A 24,757-nucleotide genomic window follows, 5' to 3' on the forward strand; every position below is an offset into this window, starting at 1 on the left:
TGCCGTTGGTTCACCCTCCAGTGGCCGCTGTGGCCGGCGCGCTGTGGCCAGCGTACCGCGCTGATCTGAAGCCAGGAGCCAGGTGCTTCTCCTGGTCTCCCATGGGGTGCAGGGCCCAAGGACTTGGGCCATCCTCCACTGCCTTCCCGGGCCACAGCAGAGAGCTGGCCTGGAAGAGGGGCAACCGGGACAGAATCTGGTGCCCCGACAGGGACTAGAACCCGGTGTGCCGGTGCCGCAAGGCGGAGGATTAGCCTATTGAGCCACGGCGTCAGCCAAGATCATCCTTTCTCTTCTAAACCTGTGGTCCCCAAACTTTCCATGATGACTGAAGTTAGTGATCAATTAGGACTCCTGCCAAGAGTGTTAAATATATACACATAAACATTCGTATATATTTGACCAGATGAAAAAATCACAATTTACATTATTATATAGTAGCCCCTTTATTTAACCTGGAAGAGAAGAGAGAGATCATTTAGAGATAATTACCTTTTCTCTGTCAAATGTTAAGCTTTTGATACCAATGTTCACATCGAGGGCTTCGATGAGAAGTTTCCGTGCTTTGGCAGAATCCAGGTAGCAGTCAGAGCACTGGCAGTTGTCCCTTAGCCATATTGCTGGGTAGAGAGACTCTTCCCGGTTGTGCCAAAGGATCTGCATCAAGTGAGCCCCACCCAGGGCTTCTGCCTTTTGGATGGCACAACACATGCTTCTGGTCTTGGAGGGCAAATCTCAGACACCTGCTGTGACAGATCAGTGTTAAAGGAATTTCAGGCAGATCAGATCCGAATTTGACCTCTAAGCAAGTGAACCATTTAAGTGGACTCTGCCGTCTGGTATTTGCTTAGCGGCCAGCATCTGGCATTTGACTTAGCAATGCTGGGACCTTTGTTCTGATGGGAGGATTCTCTATGCTCTAAACAGAAACACAGTGACTAAAGGTAAAGAAGACAAAACCCTGAGTCAGGACACAGATGAAAAGAATTCCTTGTTTTTCTCACAAAGATTTTTATACTAAGTTGAGGACTAATGACATAGGAACTTCTGCAATTATGTATACATAAAAGTTCTGGAATTTTTTGAGTGATAAAAAAATGCTCCAAAAAATGAAAGTACATCAATCATGCTTGTGCTGTTTTAACTGATGTATACTTGTATATGGCTTTTGAAAAACAAATGCTTCTGTGAGAGTAAATTAGAAACCTGTTCTAGTGAAGGTAATACTAATGTCATGTATTTATCTTGAGGGATGCTGTAGTTCAGAATATGATGTTATTTCTGTTTAGCACATACTTTTTTAATCAGATAAGTTAATTTTCTCAATAAATATGAATTATCTAGGTTCTTCAAGGAACTTTGTTACTTGAAACTTTTTGCCTTAATACAAATCAGTACAATGTGATGATACTTGGGTTGGTTTATGATATATCTTTTTAAAATTTTTTTAAAAAGGGTTTATTTATTTATTTTTTGTTTTTGTTTTTTAAACTTTTATTTAGTAAATATAAATTTCCAAAGTACAGTTTATGGATTACAATGGCTTTCTCCACCATAACTTCCCTCCCACCCGCACCCCTCTCATCTCCCGCTCCCTCTCCCATTCCATTCACATCAAAATTCATTATCAATTATCTTTATATACAGAAGATTGATTTAGTATATATTAAGTAAAGATTTCATCAGTTTGCACCCACACAGAACATAAAGTGTAAAATACTGTTTCAGTACTAGTTATAGCATTACTTCACATTGGACAACACATTAAGGACAGATCCCACATGAGGAGTAAGTACACAGTGACTCCTGTTGTTGACTTAACAATTTGACCCTCTTGTTTATGGCGTCAGTGATCTCCCTAGGCTCTAGTCTTGAGGCTAGGAAGCCTTTTGAGTTCGCTGACTCCGATCTTATTTAGACAAGGTCATAGTCAGAGTGGAAGTTCTCTCTTCCCTTCAGAGAAAGGTACCTCCTTCTTTGATGGCCCATTCTTTCTACTGGGATCTCACTCACAGAGATCTTTCATTTAGGTCCTCTTTTTTTTTTTCAGAGTGTTTTGGTTTTCCATGCCTAAAATACTCTCATGGGCTCTTCAGCCATATCCACATGCCTTAAGGGCTGATTCTGAGGCCAGAGTTAGTATTAGCCATTCTATGAGTCTGCTGTGTATCCCACTTCCATGTTGGATTGTGATATATCTTTTTTTTTAAAGATTATTACTTTAAATGAAAGACAGAATTACACAGAGACAGAGGGAGAGGCACAGAGGTCTTCCAACTGCTGGTTCGCTCCCCAAAGGGTTGCAAAAGGCAGAGGTGGGCCAATCTGAAGCCAGGATCCAGGAACTTCTTTCAGATCTCCCATGAGGGTGCAGGGGCCCAAGCACTAGGGCCATCCTCTGATGCTTTCCCAGGTGCATTAGCAGGGAGCTGGGTTGGAAGTAGAGCAGCTGGGACTCGAAATAGTGCCCACACTGGATGCCAGTGTCACAGGCAGTGGTTTTACCAGTTGTGCCACAGTGCCAGCCCCTATGCTATATCTTTATGAAGTACTTTTCTGTATCTTCATTTTACTTTGGAATACACGGATTATTAAGAAATACGCGAGAGGCTGGCACAGTGGCATAGATGGTAAAGCCGCAATTTGCTATGCTGGCATCCCATAAGGACACCAGTTCAAGTCTTTTTTTGTTTTTAAAGATTATTTATTTGCAAATCAGAGTTACATAGAGAGAGGAGAGGCAGAGAGAGAGAGAGAGAGAGAGATCTTCCATCCAATGGTTCACTCCCCAATTTGCCCCAACAGCCAGAGATGTGCTGATCTGAAGCCAGAAGCCAGGAGCTTCTTCTGGGTCTCCCACGTGGGTGCAGGAGTCCAAGGACTTGGGCCATCTTCTGCTGCTCTCCCAGGCCATAGCAGACAGTTGGATTGGAAGTGGAGCAGCCAGGTCTCGAACCGGTGCCCATATGGGATGCCGGCACTTCAGGCCAAGGCATTAACCCGCTGTGCCTCAGTGCCGGCCCCCAGTTCAAGTCTTGACTGCATTACTTCTGACCTAGATCTCTGCTATGGCCTGGGAGAGCAGTAGAAAATGGTTGAAGCCCTTGGGTCCCTGCACCCATGTAGGAGAGCTGGAAGAAGCTCCTGGATCCCGGCTTCAGATCAGCTGATCTCCAGCCATTGCAGCCATTTGTGGAGGGAACAATCGTCTAGGAGATCCCTCTCTCTCCCTCCCTTCCACCTCTCTCCTCTGCCCCTGCTTCTCTGTAACTCTACCTTCGAATAAATGAATAAATCTTAAAAAATACACCAAATTTGAGGACATGCAATATTTATAGTAAAGGAACTCTAGTGAAAGAGAGGCACCATGATATTATTGTCTGAATGCCTCATGTCAATCCTGATTCTATTAAAGACTACTTATTTGATCTTTGTAAATCATGCTGATTTTCTAAATTTTATTTACTTTTTAGGACTCGATACTTTTAGGGAAGAAACTTACATGGAAACTTATTTGGCATTTCTATGGAAAAAGTACTATTCATAGGGAAATGGTAGAACTTTTTAACTTCCATAAAATGATCAGCTCAAAAATAATAAAAGGTGACATGTGACAATGGAAGCAAGATTTCACTGCTTTGAGAAGGGGAGGGAGGCAGACAAAAGCACATACAGACACACACAGAGACACATAACCCCTTCTCCCAAGTGCAATGACTGTTGTTAAAATGCCTTTAATGTATCAGAGATTGAAATAGGCCCTGGAGTCTTCAATGGCAAATGAAAAAAATCCTGCATTTCTTAAGCTTACAGGAAGATTTTATATAAGATTGAAATAATTTAAAAATATTTTACACAACAAAAAATTGATTTGGGAGTTTATACTTTGTAAATCAGTAGCTTGTATGATTTAGTTAAGTTATGGAGCAGAGTCAAGCACAAAACATGGCTTTCTCCATGTGGCCTCTTCTGCAGCAGTTATCTAATGACCAAGTGGGAGAACCACCATTCACTGCAACTCATGCTTCTTCCTGCAGGGAACTCCCATGTACATTTCTCTCAAAATTTGTATGAAGACAGGAGTGACCTATTACTTGACAAATCTTCAAACAGTTTAATTTAGTAGAAACTAAGTATTTGCATTTGAGTAAGGGGCTCTAGGGAAATCTAAACACCCATTTTCTTGGATGGAAAGGGGAGGACATTGGGTTTTCCTGATAGAAGAATTAATGCACAGCCTGGCAAATTCTCTCATATCCATGGTTTCAGAGGACAAGACCAGCCCAGTAACTCTGGGTTAATATAACAAATTCTTAAATACCCAGTTACACACAAGGACAAAAAGGAGATATACAGTACATTTTATTCTGTGTCAGAGGTTGGTGAATGTTTTCTGTAAAAGGGAAGACAGCACATCTTTTAGGGTTTGTAGGCAGAACATACTTCCAGTTGTATATCCTTGTTTTATTTTTGTAAGCTCTATAAGAATGTCACAACTATTCTTAGCTCATGGGGTACGCAAAAACAGTCTGTAGACCATGTTTAACCAATGAGCGGTTATTTTCCTACCTTTGATCAACTTGGTTTTTTTTTTTTTTTTTTTTTTTTGGACAGGCAGAGTGGACAGTGAGAGAAAGAGAGACAGAGAGTCTTCCTTTTCCGTTGGTTCACTCCCCAATGGCCGCTGCGGCCGGCGCACTGCAGCCAGCGCACTGTGCTGATCTGAAGCCAGGAGCCAGGTGCTTCTCCTGGTGTCCCATGAGGGTGCAGGGCCCAAGGACCTGGGCCATCCTCCACTGCACTCCCGGGCCACAGCAGAAAGCTGGACTGGAAGAGGAGCAACTGGGACAGAATCCAGTGCCCCGACCGGGACTAGAACCCGGTGTGCCAGCGCCGCAGGTGGAGGGTTAGCCTATTGAGCTGCGGCGCTGGCCCTCAACTTGTTTAAGTCATGCTTTCACTACTGTGGAACACAATCATACTCAAATAGAGGAAATAATTCTCTTTTCTCTCCTTTATATAAAAGCATATTTACAATTCACATACATATCAAGTATCTTCTTTGTACATTTGGCCCTGGAGGATACACAGATGAGCTTGAAGTTCTAGACCACAAGGAAAATTAAAATGATTATGAAAGTAAATGAAAGGAAGGCTGGGGACAGGCTCAGCGCACTTCCTTAGAGAAGATAAAACTATTTGTGTAAGTCCAAGGATCTGTATTCAACATTGTTGAGTGTGTGTTTATTATACCTTACTTTCTCTCCTCACCAATATAACATTGATTTATTTAGATTAAGAGTGTAACCAGTAAATGTATATATTTCCAAAATTTGCTTGTAGCTAAGATTAGTGTGTGATATCATTATGCCAATCATATCACAAGTTGATAGGTAGGAAATTTTAAAAAGTAGGCAGACTTTTATGTCAAATACTGTTTTCCCTGCTTCCTTCCACTTCTTCCTCTCTGGAATGTTGTGTTATCAAGAATGGAACAGTCATTTTGGAGGCATGAGGCAAAAAGCAGAAGCACAAAATATAAAAGTGATAAGAGTTTTTCATGGTTCTGTGATGTCATAGCACCAGAAATAGTTGTTCATATCTGGACTTATTTTTATATAAGAAAAAATGAATTCCTTATGTATTTAATCCTCATGGATGCCAAAATGCAATATAATAATCTATTTAGAAGGATCAAGAAATTGAATGCAGAACACAACGGTTCATGTGAATACCTACATAGAAATGTCAATGTATTTACCAAGGCAAGCAGTTATATAAAGTTTTCTTCTTAGAACAGGTAATGCTTTTTCACTGGGTGGCAAATGGACAGAGATGTATTGAATATTATGGTTTCACAGCAAATGAATATCAACATAGATGATAGAAAGCCCACAAGCAAAACAGAAATCATTTGTTGTTTATCTCATTATTATTTTTGGTATCTAGCGTCATATATTTCTAAGCCAAGGGATTATTAATTGGATAAAATAACTTGCCAAAAGCAAGACAGGATTATCTTATAATATAAACACACATGTAATATAAGACACACGCACAAATATTATATATATATATATATATATATATATATATATATATACAGATGGCTTGGAACCTTGTCTTCTTTTTCCGAGTATATACTATCTTCTAAAATCCATTTTACTTATTGGTCCTGGCCAGGTTTTCCTAAAGAACATAGGATGTATTCATCCCATGGTAAAGGGCTTCAGTTGTTGTGGACTTAATCGTGTGCCCTCTTCTCTCTTATCTAAGGCCTTCCAGTTTTCCTGATTGATCTTCACAAGATGTGATCCTAGATTCTGCAGTTTTCAGAATGCTTCATCAAGGCTCCTTTCTAATTTCAAACATGGGACTCCAAATTTTCATAGATGTAACATTTCTGTTATAAAGGCCAGAAAGCAGTACCTCAGATGCAGGAAGAATAGAGAATAAATTGAAGTGTTTTTTTTTTTTTTTCCTTTCACTTTTTTACCTTGAGGATTTGGAAGAAAATTGTAGTAACTGTTAATGGGATCTTAATAAACAACAGCTAGTTTGTTGTATAATAAGAGTTTTTAGTTTGAAGTTCTAGTTGTGGTGCCTAGTTTCCAAGCCAATCCCAATAGATCATATTATCAAGCTAGGTCCTGTAGATCCAGACACCAGACCTACAATCATGGAACTAAACTCTAGCCTCAGTCTCATGGAAACAAAGGTCAGGCCTAATAAACCACTGATCTGCATGCCTGGCTAACCTACCCAAAGATGTCAGCAGCAAACCTACCTGCTAGTCAGGCCACCCAGAGTCTCTGGATGGACTGACTAGTGAAGGACTTCCTTGCTGAAGCCAATCTGCAAAGGCTGGCAAATGTGCCTACGTCTTCACAGGTACAGAAGCCAATGCAAGGACACAAGGGTCACCAACAATGAAGAAAACACTACACTGCCAAAGGTCTAAAATAAAGAACCAATGATCCCCTCTAAAGAAATGGAGATCGCTGTGGCATAGTGGGTAAAGCTGCTGCCTGCAATGCTGGCATCCCATATGGGCGCCAGTTTGAGACCCGGCTGCTCCACTTCCGATCCAGCTCTCTGCTGTGGCCTGGGAAAGCAGTGGAAGATGGCCCAAGCCCTTTGGTCCCTGCATCAGTGTGGGAGACCTGGAGGAAGCTCCTGGCTCCTGACTTCAGATTTGCTTTGGTTTAGCCCAGCTCCAGCCATTGTGGCCATTTGGGGAGTGAACTTGTGGATGGAAGATCTCTCTCTCTCTCTCCATGCCTCTTCTCTTTCTGTGTAACTCTGACTTTCAAAGAAATAAATAAATCTTATAAAAAAAAGAAATGGAGATCTACAAACTGCCTTAAAGAATTCATGTTACTCATTTTTAAAAAGCTTGGGGAGCTACCAGAGAACACACACAGATGACTAAATGATAACAGGAAAAATATGAACAAAATAAAAAATTTAACATAGAAATACAAACCATAAAAAGAAATCAGAGAGAGATTCTGGAGCTGAAGACATGATAGCTGAATTGGAAAATTCCACAGAGAGTTTCAAGAGTAGACTTTATCAAGCAGAAAAAAGAACCTGTGAGATTAATATAAATCATTTGAAACAACCAGTCCAAGAAACAGAAAGAGAAAAAGACAGAATAGTGAAGAATGCCAATGTAACTTATGGGATACCATCCAGTGAATCAAGACAAGTATTTTGGGAGTCAGAGAAGGAGCAGAGAAAAATATATGGACAAAGTTTACTTAAAGATATAACTATGAAATTTCCTAAATACGGAGATGGAAATGAACATACTCACAGTTCCCAAAGACCTCCAACTAGATTAAATATAAAGAGGTTTTCACTGAAACATAGTATAATCAAATTCTTGATGGTGCAAGACAAGAATTTTGAAAGCAGCAAGAGAGATAATTATTAATTATGTATGAGTACAAGGGAATTTTCAGAATGTTACCAACAGATTTCTTACTAGAAATTTTGTGGGTCAGGAGAGACTGGGATTATGTCTTTAAAGTACTGAAAGAAAAATATTCCTCCCAGTCAAAAACACTTCATCTGGAAAGTTGTTCTTCAGAAATGAAGAAAGATAAGGAATATTTCCAGAGAAGTAAAAGCTGTAGAGTTCATTATCACTAGATCTTCTTGTAAGGATGCTAAAGGCAGTTCTTCAAGTTGAAATAAAAGGGCACTAGCAACAGGAAAACAGATGAAAATATAAAAGTCACTCTAAAGGTAAGAATATGGTAAATTCAGAATACTCTAATGCCATAATGCTGAAGTTTAAATATTTTAATTCTAGAATGAAATTTATAAGGCAAAGTATTAAACATTACTATAGCTATAAGAATTTGCTAATGTATACACAGTATACAAAGATATATATTGTGACATTCAAACTATAAAATGTGGAGGCAGGAGAAGTTAAACTGTAGAGCTTTTGTATGTGGTCCAAGATAGTTGTTATTAGCATAAAATGTTTTATGTGGGGCTAATGGCAACCACCTAAGTAGACTAAGCAAATATTAACAGGGAGAAATGGACAATAATATAGTAACAGTGACTTTGATACCTCACTTTCAGCAATGCATAGATCATTCAGTCAGAAAATCAATGAAGAGGAGTCAGCACTGTGGCACAGTGCACAGCAGGTTAAAGCCCTGGCCTGAAGCACCAGCATCCCATTTGAGTGCCGGTTTGAGTCTCAGCTGCTCCTTTTCTGATCTAGCTCTCTGCTATGGCCTGGGAAAGCAGTAGAAGATGACTCGAGTCCTTGCGCCCCTGAACCCACAAGGGAGACCCAGAAGAAGCTCCTGGCTCTTGACTTTGGATTAGCCCAGCTCTTGCCATTGTGGCCATTTGGGGCGTGAGCCAGTGAATGGAAGACCTCTCTCTCTCGCTGTCTCTACCTCTTTCTGTAACTCTGTCTTTCAAATAAATAAAAATAAATCTTTAAAAAAATCAACAAGGAAATATTGAATATAACAAGAGAGAGAATAAATGAACCCACAGAAAAATACACAACATTCTATCCAACAAAACACATACCTTTCAAATACAAATGATCATTCTTTGGGAGAGATCATATGTTCAGTCAGAAAACAATCTTATAAGATTTAAAAGTATTGAAATCATACTAACTATTTTTTTCTGACCATATGAAAATTATATGAAAGGAAATTTGATAATCTACACATGATCCATGAACAACCGCTGGATCAAAAATGAAAGCAAAACATAAATTTAAAATGTTATGAAACAAGTGAAAATGGAACACAACTACTAAGACTTAGGGGACACAGGAAAAGCAGTTCTAAAAGGGCAGTTTACAGTGATAAATGCCAATGTAAGCAGAAATAAATAAATGAGCAACCCAACTTGATATATTAAAGAACTAGAAAAATAAAAATACTCTAAGCCAAATGTTAGCAGAAGGACAGAAATAATAAATATCAGAGTAGAATTAAATGAAATTATAAGAAAACTAATGAGACTCATATTCTCTTTTTCTTTCATGATTTATTTATTTATTTGAAAGAGTTACAGAGAGAGGGAGGGACAGAGAGAGAAAGGTCTTTCATCCACTGGTTCACTCTCCAAATGGCTACAATGGCTGGAGCTGGGCCAGGCCAAAGCCAGGGTCCAGGAGCCTCCTCTGGGTCTCCTACATGGGTTCAAGGGCCCAAGGAACTGAGTCATCTTTTGCTGCTTTTCCCAGGCCATTAGCAGGGAGATGAATTGGAAATGGAGCAGTTGAGACTCAAACTGGCACCCATATGGGATGCTGGTGTCACAAGTGGAGGCTTAACCTACTATGCCATAGCTCTGGCCCCCAGACTTGTTCTCTTGGTAAGATAAATTTTTAAACTAAAAGCTAGACTAAGTAAAGAATATTAACATCAAATCAGAAATGGAAAAGGAGACAATATTGCTGGTACCAAAGAAATACAAAGATCCTAAAAGACTACTTTAAGCAATTATATGCCAATAACCAGATTATCTAGAAGAAATGAATAAACTCTTAGAAATATATAATCAACCAAGACTGAATCATGAAAAATAGAACACTTGAACAAAATAATAACAAGTGTGGATTGAATCAGTAATAAAAAACCTCTCAACCTTGAAAAGAACAGGACCTGATGACTTCAGTAGTGCATTCTATCAACAACTTTAAAGAAGGATTAATATAAATTCTTTTCAAAACATTCCAGAAAACTGAAATAAAGGGAGTACTTCCAAATTAACATTTAGAACCCACCATTACTCTTAAACCAAAATCATACTAGACTAAAAGAATAAAAAATTACAGGACAATAGCCCAGATGACCACAATGCAAAAATCTTTAACAAGATCCTAGCAAAATGAATTAAATAACACCTTAAAAGGATCACACATAATGATAAAGTTGGATTTAGCTGTGAAAACAGGGATGGTTCAACATATGTAAGTCAATAAATGTGACACATCAAACAAACATAATGGAAGATAATAACCATAATCATTTCAATAGATATAAAAGTGGCACTTGTAAAAATTCATTATCCTTTTATTGTAACAACAAAATAGAAATACTAGAAATATACCTCAACATGATAAAGGCTATATATTATAAACACACAATAAATAGTATAGTAAGTGAGAAAAAGCTGAAATAAGATCTTTCCTGTAAGATTAGGAACAAGGCAAGCATGCCTACTCTGATTATTGCTATTCAACACTGTATTGACCTACCCAGAGAAATTAGGCAGGAAAAGGAAATAAAAGAAATGCAATTGTGAAAGGAAGAAATAAAGTTATCTCTCTCTGTTTGCTGATAACCTGATCTTATGTACAGGAAACCCTAGAAAGAAACTTTTAGAATGAATAAATTAATTTAACGTATTTCAGGATATAAAATCAATAAACAACTATATATGTAATAGCAATGATCATTTCACAGGCTTTAAGGAAATAATTTCATTTATAACATCATCTGTAAAAAAAAAGATTAAATTTAACCAAGAAGATAAATGAACTGTCCACTAAAAACCATTAGACATTGATGGAACTCAAAAAGATACAAATAAATGGAATATTATCTCATATTTAGAGATTGGAAGAGTTAATTTTATTAAAATAGCCATGCTACTTAAAATGATCTACAGATTCAGTACAGTTGCTATCAAAATTTTAGTAACATTTTCCCTAGAAAACCCTACAAGACATTGGCATAGGCAAAGAGTTCTTGAAAATGACCCTAGAGGCACAGGCAATTGAAGCCAAAATTGACAAATGCGATTACATCAAATTGAGAAGCTTCTACACTACAAAAGAAACACTCAGCAAAGTGAAGAGGCAACCGACAGAATGGGAGAAATTATTTGCAAACTATGCAACTGATAAAGGATTAATATCCAGAATATATAAAGAGCTCAAGAAACTCAACAACATCAAAACAATCCAGTAAATAAATGGGCAAAGGACTTAAACAGGCATTTTTCAAAAGAGGAAATCCAAATGGCAACAGACACATGAAAAAATGCTCAGGATCACTAGCAGTCAGGGAAATGTAAATCAAAACTGCAATGAGGTTTCACATCACCCCTGCTAGAATGACTTTAATACAGAAATCAACAAATAAGAAATGCTGACGAGGATGCGGGGAAAAGTACCCTAATCCACTGTTGGTGGGAACGTAAACTGGTACAGCCACTGTGGAAGATAGTATGGAGATACCTCAGAAATCTGAATATAGACCTACCATATGACCCAGACATCTCATTCCTGGGAATTTACCCAAGGGAAATGAAATCAGCCTATGAAAGAGTTGTCTGTATTGATTTTCTCAATTCACAATAGCTAAGATATGAATCAACACAAATGTCCATCAACTGAAGACTGGATAAAGAAATTATGGGATATGTACACCATGGAATACTATACAGCAGTAAAAAAAATCCTATCATTTGCAACAAAATGGATGCAACTGGAAAATATCGCATTTAGTGAAATAAGTCAGTACTAAAAGGACAAATACTATATATTCTTCCTGACCTAAAAGGTCATCTATAGAAATGAAATTGACACTTTGAGATGCAGTGACTTTGAGCAGCCCTTGTCTTGGTTGTTGAGGAGCAGTTTTTTTTTTAAAATAGTATTTATTGAACTCTTTACTTAACATAGGTTTAATCTTATGTGTATAAAGTTAATTGAAAATAGATCTTATTAAAAAATTCTAATGGGAATAGGAAAGGGAGGAGGAAGAAGGGTGGGAGTGCCAGAGGGAGGGCAGGTAAGGTAGGAAGAGTCACTAGGTTCCTAAAGTTGTATTTATGAAATGCATGAAGTTTGTATACCTTAAATAAAAAGTTTCTGGGGAAGAAAAGTAATTGAAATAGAAACAACCACTCCAAAAATTCATACAGATCCAAAAAATCATCAAATATCTAAAGTAGCTTTGAGAAAGAAAAAGTTGGAAGCATCACACTACCTGCTCTCAAAATATGCTAAAAAGAGGGAATCGGCATTGATCCTAGTAGATCTGATGCCATATCCTGCATTGGAGTGCTGGGGGTTCAATTTCTAGTCTGGTAGTTGGCTGCAGCTTCTTTGCAATTCAGTCCCTGGGAGGCAGTGATGTTGGATCAAGTAATTGGGTTCTGCCTCCCATGTGGGAGATCTGGATTTCAATCTCAGAACCTGTCTCTGGCCTCAGTCCAGCCCTAGCTGTTGCAGATATTTGATTAGTGAATCAGTGGATGAGAACTCTCTTTCTCCCTCCCTCCCTCCCTCCCCCTCTCCCTCCCTCCCTCCCTCCCTCCCTCCCTCCCTCCCTCCCTCCTTCTCTCTCTGTATGTGAATGTGCATCTCTCTGCTATACACACACAAACACGTGCACACATATACTATGGAAATACCGTAATCAGAACAGCATATTATTGGCTAAGAAACTGACATATAAACCAATGGGACAGAATAGTGGACCCAGAAATGAGTCAATGCATTTTAGGTTATTTGATCTTTGAAAAAGATTTCAAGAGCCTTAAATGTGGAAAGAATTGTCTTTTCAACAAATGTTTTTGGGAAAACTGGAAATCACATGCAGAAGAGTAAAACTGGTTCCTTAACTCATACTATATGTAAAGACCAACTCATAAAAGATGAATGATTTAAGCATAAGACCCAAGATTATAAAATTACAAGATGAAAACATATATTAAAACCTGCATGACATTTGTCTGGGCAATGCTTTTTTTTAGATATGAATCTCAAGCACAGGCAACAAAAGCATAAATAGATAGGTGGGACTGCATTAAGTCAAAAAACTTTTTCATGGAAAGTGAATAATAAAGAGAATGAGCAGACAGCCTATGAAATGAGAGGAAATATTTCCAAACAATACATCTGATAAAATGGTTAATATCCAAAATGTATCAGTAACGCAAACAACAGCAAGATTAATAACCCAATTAATAAATAGGTACAGGACCTTAAAAGACATTAGACAAACAATTAGCCAATGGGCATATAAGAATATTCTGGAAAAATTATCACCAGGGCAATGTAAACCATGAAGTTATCATCGCACACTTGTTAGAATGTTATTATCAAAAAAGACAAAGGACAAGCTTTGGTGAATACATAGAAATTTAATGGAAAATTGATTCATCTAATTCCTCAAAATATAGAACTATCATATGATCTAGAAATCTCACTATTTGTTATCTATCCAAGGAAATGAAATCAGTATGTTGACGAAATCACTGCATTCACATGTTCATTGCAGCATTTTCCACAATAGCAAAAATATGGAATTGACCTAAGGGTCCACCAACAGATAAATGGATAAATAAAATGTGATACATGTATAGAGTGGAATAGTATTCAGCCTTAAAAAGGAAATTGTGTCATTTGGGATAATGTGGATGAACCTGAAGTGCATTATGCTAAAAAAGTAAAAAATAATCCAGGCACAGAGAGACAAGTATTACATGATCTTACTCGTATGTGGAATCTAAAAAGTTGAACTCATAGAAACTGTGAGTACAATGGTGGTTGGCAGGTTCTGCTTGGAGGGAACAGGGAGATGTTGGTCAAAGGTACAAAGTATCAGTATGAAAGATGAATAAGTATCAGAGACCTAAAATACAGCATTGTGAGTGTAGTTAATAATATAGTATTGTGGGGCCAGTACTGTGGCGCAGAGGGTTAACGCCCTGGCCTGAAGTGCTGGCATCCCATAAGGGCACCTGATGGAGACCCAGCTGCTCCACTTCCAATCTAGCTGTCTGCTATAGGATGGGATAGTAGTAGAAGATGGCCCAAGTCCTTGGGCCCCTGCACCCACATAGGAGACCCGGAAGAAGCTCCTGGCTCCTGGCTTTGGATTGGCACAGCTCTGGCCATTGTGGCCATCTGGGGAGTGAACCAGAGGATGAAAGACCTCTCTGTCTCTACCTCTTTCTGTAACTCTGTCATTCAAGTAAATAAAAATAAATCTTAAAAAAAAATAATATAGTATTGTACTTAGAAAATTTGCTCAGAAAGCAGATTTTGAATGCTTTTACCCCACACAAAATGATAACTTTGTGAAGCAGTGAGCATATTAATTATCTTATCATAATTACTTAATAATGTAAACATATATAAAAATCACATTTAACACCAGAAATATATACATATTTTGTTTGTCAACTATACTTTAGTAAAACAGAGAAAAATAATAGAGTATTACTTTTAATCATATTGACAGTAAAGATATGACAGTAGAAACAGCAGTAGTTGTAGAACAGTTTATCAAATGCCATTCACTATTCTGAGTGTCACTTACACAAGATCTCATTGAATCATCATTTCAACCCAAGAAAGATATACTGCTATTGCCCACATAAGCAGAAATAGAAAGAGATTAGGAAATATCAGCATACAGATGACAGAAGAACCCCTCTCGAGTTCTCTTAGGAATCAGACAATTAAAAACAATCCTTGTTTATTTTTATCATGAAAATTCCATGTGTGTTGTTATATATATTCTAAAGTCAACTCATTTAAAATAATGTGTTCATTAATAGTTTTGCAATATTTTGGAGTTGAAGGAATTTTTTATATAATTAAAAATTCAAAACATTGATACTTTGTAGTTATACTGTTGGAGGGGTACATGTCCCACTGTGATTGATGAACATGGCTCATGTTCTTGAGGATGCATAGCACTGTGTCCATGCCACACCTACAGATGTAGTGGTCACAGCTGTAGACATCTACCCTGGCAAATACAATTTATATTTCAGACTGCTATGTTGAGCTTTGTCTGTCTTTTTATTGTTGCTGTTTGTTTTTTATTTCCTTCTTTATTTTGGAGGTTTGACCTGGAAAGGGCAAAGCACATTTCTAGGCGATAGAGGAACCTGAGACCCTTTCCCTAACTCATCTCATCAAATGGATACTTCGAGGAAGTTATTTCAAGAGAGGTGGAGATATTAGGAACATGGCTGCTGAGATTCTGCTTGAGGCCCACAGGAGGGTGTGGAAGAACTAGAAAGACCTGGTTGCTGAATTTAAATTATTTGGATATCTATGCAGGAACTTGGCAGGTCATTTCTGCTTGTCACAGTACATTTCTTAACTTTATGACAAATTTGAATGGTGATTCAAAAATATGCATGGTGAAATGGGAAAATATTTTCCCACTTTAAGTTTTCTTGGCTTATTTAAAGCTCTAATGATGCAAACATAATAGAAATTTAGACAGACAAACATTAAGTATCATCACTATTGAAAGCAAATTCTTACTGAAAACTTACAGGTTTTACATGATTGTTGGAATTTGTTCAACTTAATCCATTTAACTTGTTAGAATTGAGCCTAACTGAAACATAAAGACAATTTAGTTATTTTTAAGTTATTGAATTTATCTGTAGAAAAAAGTAGACACATAAGTTCTATTTTACTAGTAGCTTTATTTGCCAAGTTAAAGAACACCTATAAAATGAAAAGTCATTTTATACTTTATTATTTTATGTTTCCTTGCAATTACAATTTAGTTTATGAAGTGTCAGATTGGTTTTGGTGGGAAGGAGTAATTTTGTCCTGAAAAGCAGCTGTTGAATTTTGATGGCTTGCTATAATGGGATGGATTTCTTACTCCTTTCTCCTCTGTGTGTGTGTGTGTGTGCATGTGTGTGTGTTTGTGTGTGTGTATTCCTTCCTTATTCACAGTTTAAGACTTCTGTTTGGCACAAGTAAACTGCTTTTGATACCATCCTACTTCCATTAGGAAGGCATTGTTTTGGTATTTTTTTTTCACTTAATTTTATAAATGAATTTGTTGCTCAATTTCTCAAACATTCATTTGGAAAAATCAAGAAAATAGTTCTTACAGTTATTTTAGGCATTGATCTTGGAAATCAAAGCAACTTAAAACTAGATTTGTTAGAGTCAGAACAAAACAAGCTGTGAAATTATGGGATTCAGTCCCCACATCAAACATGTCTGAAAATGTAAGCTCAGAGGTGTTGGCTGTGGTTGTCCAAGTGCACAATGCTGGTTAGTCTAGGTTTGAAAGCCCAGTGTACACAAATAAAGTGAAATATTTCTAGTTTTAATGAGGGAGCCCTAGCGATGGAGTACAACATTTCTTCAAATGCTAATATAACAAATTTAAATCATAGATTTTGGAGGAGATTCACGGGAAGTTATTGCAGAAGCTTCATAGTTTACATGTACCCAAGACAGCTAATTCATCTACTGTATTGCTAACCCCCAGGATAAAAGAGTGTCATTTCATGAGTGTTTTTAATTATAGAAGATAAGAATAGCATGAATCCATGTTATCAAATGCCAATGTACACATTTCCATTTCTTTTCCTTAGAGTAAGTTTTCAAACCTGTGGTCATACTGCATGATGCACCACTGTGTGAGAGGATCAGAAAATGATCTAAACGAATAAGCAAATTGCACATGAGCGTATGTGTGTGAGATATGTGTCTAACATCATTTATTCAGTTCTAGCCACTCAGATGATTCTTTCAATGCCTTGCCTCACTTAATCCCCCAGAAAACCCTATGAGATCATTGTTATCACCTTTATTTCACAGATGATCTTAAGCTTGGAGAGGGGAAGCAACTAACTTGAAAGTAAAGGAAATGGGAATTTTAACATATGACTACATTATGGAAAATTTATGGCTGAATAATTTTCCAGGCAATAACTTCAATTTACCAAAAATGTTTCATTAAAATAGGAGGTAAATGTCAACATTGTTGGTAATTAGTTAACCTCACCATCTGACATTTCGGCTTTGGAAGAAGAGGGCAGGAAGAAGTTTTCCAGACATTACACCATAGAGGCTCAAAAATATTACTATTCATTTATATTTCAACCTTTAAGTTTTAAAACTCAATTAATTTCCACTTGGTGTGGTAGAAGTTTAGTAGACCACATTGTGGTGCTTGAACTTTAACATCTTGTAAATATATACATAGCCTACTCATGACACTTGATACTAAGACTCTTCAGTTTGTAGATATTTTTACCTAAATGATATTATTAACTTGATTTTAAGTGGCTGAAATACTTAATGTTTTGTGAATATGATCAGTTCTTTAAAGCATGAGGAAAAACAGTCCATTCTCTTAAATAGGTTGACCATTCTGCCCATCTTATTCAAAGTCTCAAACTTCCTTTGTAAATTATATAAAAGAAAACTTTAGTTTCACTCCAGCAGAATTCTGACATTTATATTAGAATACCAATTATCAATGTGTTTCGTTTAATGATATAAGACAAAGAACAGGATCTGGAAATTAGAAAGATTTCTTAATTCTTTGAACCAGAACACACATTTACAACGAGAAATCTTATATCCCTAATCGAATCAATTTAAAATATCTATAATATCTCCTCTTGAGCTTTACCAAGAGAACAAAATGATTGAAGGTATATACATGTACTAGGCTGACCAGCATTTTAGAAAACCTCATTACATTCAGTTTTCAGAGCTTAGCAAAAGGCCAAGGTATAATAGGAAATCAGCTTGCCCTGGTTTGGGTAGAGGATTATTCAGGGAACATTTCAGAAATCCAGTCAGAACCCTCCTTCTCTCATTCCCAGTCTGCTGTCCCCTCTGTATATGTTCTGCATCAGCTCAGGGTTTGCAAAGTAACTTGACTACCAGACTAAGCCAAATATAATTGAGAAAGGGAAGCTGCCAAGAAGCAATCAGATCCATGGCATTCCAAAATCAAGCCTATTCCAAATGCCTGATGCATCATTCCCAGAGCAGCCCACATGTCTGCAAGCTACGTGTGACTGGAGTTCCAACTGGAGGCTCTCCCCAGCCCCCAATCCGCACACCTGAATCCACAAGCTCTTCAAATAAGGGCAAGCCAGGCTCAGTCATACCTGTTCTCAGATATGCTTTAGTTACGGAAGCACACAAAACTTACCAAGTAAAGAAAAGGTCAGTGTAGGTCCCAGATGTCCTTTGGGGAAGGAGCCTTCTGTGCCTGTCACATACAAGGGTTCATCTGCCCCCACTTTCAAGTCTGTTGTAATGCTTTTCCTTGGACGCCTTTATGCTTTGGCAGCTCTTCTGTGGCCCTGCCCCCACAGTTGAGGCTTGCAAATGAGGAAGGATGTCTCAATCTGAACATGTAGCAACTCCTGGAGGGAGCTTGGAGGTTTTAACAAAATGAAAAGTAAAGAGCTTTTATGACCCCAAAGAGAGGTAGCTAGGAGAGAAAATATTTTAAATATCATCAGTTCCCAAAACCACAACCCCCTAGGATTCAATGCAAAACATTATCTCAGTTTAGAATTTTTCCTTACAGTTCTCACCTGTTTCGTCTCCTGTCCCTGACCCAATGGCAGTCACAGGAATAAGAACAAGCAGTTCTACTTCTTTCCCACCTGATCACAATTTTATTGCAAAATTCACTAGAAGAGGAATTGAGATGTATGTTTTCAGGCAGGAGTTTCAGCTTTCACTTGAGCAGAGGTGGGTGGAATCTACCTGACCATAGGATTTTCCAATATCAGCCTCTTTGGAGGGGATTCGTTTAGTTGTAGAAAGACTGGTATTGGTCTCCCTGACTCCAGTGCCCTTGTCTCTGTAGTTTTGGCTGAAATGAACAGCAATTGCCAGAGTGGGGCTCTTCTGAAGGCGCTTGGTTGCTCAGTGACTTGACTCACAACACACAGCCTTTAGGACAACAAAAGTGGACGGCCAGGATGGGCAGCATGCCATGGACCCAGAGCCTGGCTGCCAGGCATTCACTGGGGAGTGTTCAGTGCCCAGGGGAGGGCTCATTGGACAGGTCCCAAATCCTAGTTCCAACAGGGTCCAGAATACATTATAAAGAAAGTCTTCAGGTGTCAACTAAAGTCCAAGAAAGAGAAGCAAGAGCCCTCTGCTTTATTCCCACCGTCACCAACCCTCCCAGGAAGACACAAAACCAGCTTCAGTCAGCAACTTGTTGCTTCTTGCCCACAGGACTCACATGGCTGTGAGACTCAGACAAAAAGGAACAGAAGAGCTAATGAGAGAGAGAGAGAGAGAGAGAGAGAGAGAGAGAGAGGGAGAGAGAATGTAACCCTGCTCTCCTGTAACCTCCATGTTTTCTTGGCCAGGCAACTGCTGCTCCCAGAATTGCAATGCCCCTGCCCCCTCCCTCAGTGGTGCTCTGTCAGTTTGTTCCACATTAAAATTTAACTTGTGTCCTGTATTTAGATCCTCTTGTCCACCTCCCCCTTCCCTTTCCCAAGTCTCAAGGTCAAATTACTGACATCTAGTGTCCAGTAAAAATGACAGCAGGTTTCATTTCCATGTGTGGAAGTTAGGTATGTGTATGTAGGGTGCTGTGGTAAATGTTGCCAGCATTTTAAACTCACAATAAGAGAAGGCATTCTGGCACAGCAGATTAATCCACTGCCTGTGATTTTGGCATCCATAGCAGAAGCCTGGCTGCTACACTTCCAATACAACCCCCTGCTAATGCGACTGAGAAAGCTGTGAAAGATGGTGCAGGCACTTAGTTTCCTGATACCCACATAGTAGATCCCAATGTAGTTCTGGGCTCCTGGATTGAGTTTGGCCCAACCCCAGCTGTTGGGGCCATTTGAGAAGAGAAACAGCAGATAGAAAATTTCTTACTCTCTCTGTTCCTCATTCTCTGTCACTCTGCTTTTCAAATAAATAAATCTTTATTCTTTAATAAAATAAAGCTGAAAAAAATAAACCCACAGAAACTGAAGGTGTAGACATGCTACAAGGAACCAGTTAATTATATTCTGATATAATTAAATTAAAAACCTGCACATAAATCATTAATACCTGCAAACAGGCAAAAATGAAACAAATAGGCACATAAACCTAGAGTTTGCTCTCTACTGTAAGAAGCCTCTTCAATGAGCAAGAGAGTACAGGTATAACTTTGACATATTGACTTCATATTCCTTGGATATGCGGGATATAGCGGGATTGCTAAATCATATTATGGCTCAATTATCAATTTTTTGAGAAAGTTCTGTACTGTTTCCCATGTCTTTACCAATTTACATTCCCACCAAAAGTGTGTAATGGTTCTATTTTCTTCACATTCCATCAAATGTATCTTTCATCTTTTTGATAATAGCTGTTCTTGTGTAAGGTGAGATATCATTGTGGTTTAGTTTGCCATTTCTCTCATGGGTAGTGATGTTGAGTGTTGTTTCACATACCTGTTAGGCATTGCATGTCTTCCTTTGAGAAAAGTCTATTCAGGTTCTTTGCCCTTTTTTAAATCAAGTTATCATTTTGCTATTGAGTTGTTTGACTTCTTTATACAAATTAGATATGAGCTCCTTATACTCCTTATTTGCAAATATTTTCTCTGTAGGAAAAGGTTGTCTTTCCACTATGTTGACTACTTTCTTTGCTGTGCAGACGCTTTTTAGCTTGATGCAATCCCACTTGTCTATTCTTTCCTTTGTTGTCTGTGTTTTGGGAGCATATCCAAAAAAAATATGGCTCAGATCAATTCCCTTGTGACATTGTTCACAATGGCAAAGGGAATCAACCTAAGTGTCTATCAGCAGATGGGTCGATCAAAAAATGTGATGTGTGTGTGTGTGTGTGTGTGTGTGTATTATTTGTCCTTAAAAAAGGAGTTCCAGTCATTTTCAACAACACGGATAAGTAAAAAAAGACATTGTGCTAAGTGAAACAAGCCAGGCATAGAAAAACAAGTAATGAATTATTTCACTTACATGTGGGATCCAAACAGTCAGACTTGTAGAAGCAAAGAATAGGATGGTGATTGTCAGGCACTGGGGTAAGGGAGATGTATTCAAGGGTATAAAATTTCACTTAGAATGGATGAGTTCTAGAGATCTATTGTACACCATAGTGACTATAGATAATACTAGCATACTGTATAAATGAAAATTGCTAAGAGAGTAGATCCTTTTTAAAAATTTATTTTTAAAATTTATTTATTTGATAGTTACAGACTGAGAGAGAGAGAGAGAGAGAGAGAGAGGTCTTCCATCAGCTGGTTCACTCTCCAAATGGCTGCAATGGCCAGAGCTGAGCTGATCCAAAGCCAGGAGCCAGGAGCTTCTTCTGGGTCTTCCCCATGGGTTCAGGGGCCCAAGGACTTGGGCCATCCTCTGCTGCTTTCCCAGGCCATTAGCAGGGAGCTGGATGGGAAGCAGAACAGCCAGGACTTGAACCTGAGCCCATATGGGATGCCGATGTTGCAGGCTGGGGCTTTAACCTGCTGTACCACAGTGCAGGCCCCAAGAGTATATCTTAAGTGTCTTCACAACAAAAAATAAGTGTGTGAGGTGAAGAATATGTTAATTAGCTTTATTTAACCACTTCACAATGTTCACATATATCAAAACATCATATCATGCAGTACAAATATATATATATATATAATTTTTGTTTTTCAAACATACCTTAACAAAAACATTATTTTAAAAATGCCTCCTTAAGATTAATAAAAAGCATTTCACTTAGTGTGCTCCCTTATCTGTATTAACCATTTACAGTCTTCAACTCACTTTCATATATGGTCTCTCAGAGTATTAGCCTGGAAGTAGGAAACAATATTAATATGGATTTAAGATGGAGGAAATGAGACCACCATGATCCAGGAACTACCCAGGAAATATAAGTGGCACCACTGGCATTGATGGCAATGTTGCTCATGTTTGTCTGTATGTTCCTGAGTCTCAGCTGACTAATAAAAGTACTCTTATTACTGATGGTGACTGAACCCACAAACAAGGAGCAAGGCCAGTCGGGAACTGGCAAAATGATTCAGCTGGGAAGATACAGGAAGCACTGTCATTGAGTGGGAAGCTGCCCTGAGTCTTTCTAGTGACAAATATTTTCTGATAAATAAGTAATAGTAATCATTTTGCTGACTTAAGCTTTGAATTTTTAGTCATTCAGTCTACAAGGGCTTAGTAAGCTCTGAATTTACAAATTGCCAATTATGATAATTACAAAAATATTTTACTTAGACTGAAAAGACTTTTTGATCTTCAGAATAATTTGTTTATGTCTCCTCTCAATGGAACAGGAGCTCTGTGAGGGCTTTGGGATATCTGTACTTGGTACCATTGTTAGGTCAGGCAGTAGGGTGTCTACCCTAGACAGTCTGTTTTAGAGGACTCTCTTCTGGTCCCTTTCTATCTGTACCACTTTTCATAGAGTAAGTTGTCTCTGGGACCAATGGATCCCTCAAAAGCTTCATGATCCCTCTATTTAATTAATACTCTGAGAACATAGGCCTTACAATTTCAGATCCTTCAAGGCTTGGACCAACTTCCAGGGGTTATTATGAGTGATCTCTTTCTTTGTTCATACCACTGAGGTTGTGCTGAATCCCTGGCAAATATGTCCCTAAGCTAGGAGGTGAGTTAGAAGCAACGCCATATGAGTGCATGCTGTACACACAGAAGAAGCTGAGCTCATGCTGGCCTGTTCACATATACTCACATGAGCTTCCTCCTAGTGCACGATGAAAATAGGGATCATATGAGAAGTAAAGAGAGCCAGGGCATTAGGCAGCTGCCAGCTGAGGGCGAAGGTCTAGGGAACCTGGAACTAATGTGAAAGTCTGTATGTTATTATGATGCGGCCTCTATTTTCAAGTCTTAGACTAGGACTTATCTTATTCAACAGTTATGCTTTATAAGCTGTACTGTTTTGGTAAATATTTAACTAGCACTCAATCATGTTATTCATCATTTACATTTAAATGCTTCACCATGGCTTATTGTAAGCTTCCAATACAACATTGCTGAATGTGCATTTGGGAAGAGATGTGTACAATCTGCTTTCCCAAGCCCGTAAGAGCTGGCTGCCTCCCACTATTGTGTACTTTTAAACATTTAGATATGTGGCATAGGAACTTCAACTTATATTATTATTCTGCCTACCTCCCTGCAATGTTAATGATGGGCCATAGTACATAGATAAGTGCTAACATGTAGTAGTAGACTCTTAATAAATACCCCCTGTATAACAGGTCCTATTAGTTGTGTGACTTTAGGCAAGTCATTCATCTGTAAACTAATCTATACTAAATATGTTACTTGACTAAATGAGACAGTTCATGTGAAAGCATTTAGCCCAGTTTTTGGCATTTAAATACAACCAATAAATGTTGCTGAAAGAATGAATAGCAGACATTCAATAAATTTTAATTTATTTTTTATTATCATATTTGGGGATAATTCAAGTACTTTAAGCTATTGTTAGGTATTTACAATTTTCTGCACTTGTCTCTAGGTCAAGACAAATACCCATTTCTTCCAGGTTTTCTTCTGGGGGAACCCTTTGTGATAGATAACTCATTTTCATAAAGTTCCCAAGGGAACACTGCTCATACAATGTTACTCATTTTAGAAAGTTTGGTAAAATTCCATTTGGCTGCACATCTGTTATCTGAACCTACGGGAGGAAAGTTTATGTTTTATGTACTTTGTGCTCAGCTCTATTTGTATTCTGGGACAGTGGACAGAAAAATGGCTTTGAATTAATACTTGAGATTTAGCCATCCATATATTGTCTTTACAGCGGAATATGCTGAGTTTTTAATATGAACACCAAGAAATAGGAAGTATAAAAGATTCAGCAGTGGCACTCTCTATTTCTCTTATTTGCTTGGCTAATGGAATAAAACTTAATGATGAATGATAGTTTCTACTTGAAGCAGTTGTAACTCATGCATATGTTCCATGCTTGCTAGTTTATACATTTAGTATAACATTTTTTCTCAGTAATTTCTAATGGCAGATGTTTACCTCTCATGATGAATTTTTCTTCCCCTCCAAAGTATTTCAATATTGCACCAGGATATAAATGAGTTGTCTCCTCCTCAATATTCTCTTCTCTCTTTCTCCCTCCCTCCCTCTCTCTCTCACTCTCATTGCCACAAATACCTTTATGTTTAGCCTACCTATTACTAAGAGAAACTTGCTTTGGCTGAGCCCTGCTTCAAATCCATAGGAAAAGAATTTCTTCTAAACACAGCAAAGATCTTGTCTGGGAGTCTTCTTTTATGCTATCAAAAAGCAATCCTTTCCAAAAAGAGTCTCATGATCTGTATATACATAATACATAATATAATATATATAATGGTTTTCTCTCTCTCTCTCTCTCTCTCTGTCTCTCTCTCTCTCAAATGGCTTTGGAAACTCATCTGAACAGGCTATGGAATAAAAACAGGTAGGGACATTAACTTAGAAACACAGCACA

At 38.0% G+C, this 24,757-nt stretch overlaps 1 protein-coding gene across 3 annotated transcripts in view; it reads right to left on the reverse strand.

Moving 5' to 3' along the window:
• The window catches only part of BBOX1 (gamma-butyrobetaine hydroxylase 1), a 78,185-nt gene extending 59,027 nt beyond the window's left edge, over nucleotides 1-19,158 (reverse strand). The window contains exons 1-3 of one of the 3 annotated variants that reach the window (XM_008269063.4): nucleotides 18,841-19,158; nucleotides 18,450-18,676; nucleotides 493-746 (exon numbers count right to left, since the gene is read on the reverse strand). In XM_008269063.4, the coding sequence (XP_008267285.3) occupies nucleotides 493-711 (219 nt within the window). In that variant the 5' untranslated portion in view covers nucleotides 712-746; nucleotides 18,450-18,676; nucleotides 18,841-19,158. Of the gene's footprint in view, nucleotides 1-492; nucleotides 747-18,449; nucleotides 18,735-18,840 lie in introns of all 3 variants that reach the window. The other 2 variants (XM_002709022.5, XM_008269060.4) reach the window with 2 other exon arrangements.
• Between the last annotated feature and the right edge of the window lie 5,599 nt (nucleotides 19,159-24,757).

This window comes from Oryctolagus cuniculus, chromosome 1, assembly GCF_964237555.1.
Source record: "Oryctolagus cuniculus chromosome 1, mOryCun1.1, whole genome shotgun sequence".
Taxonomy (NCBI): domain Eukaryota; kingdom Metazoa; phylum Chordata; class Mammalia; order Lagomorpha; family Leporidae; genus Oryctolagus; species Oryctolagus cuniculus.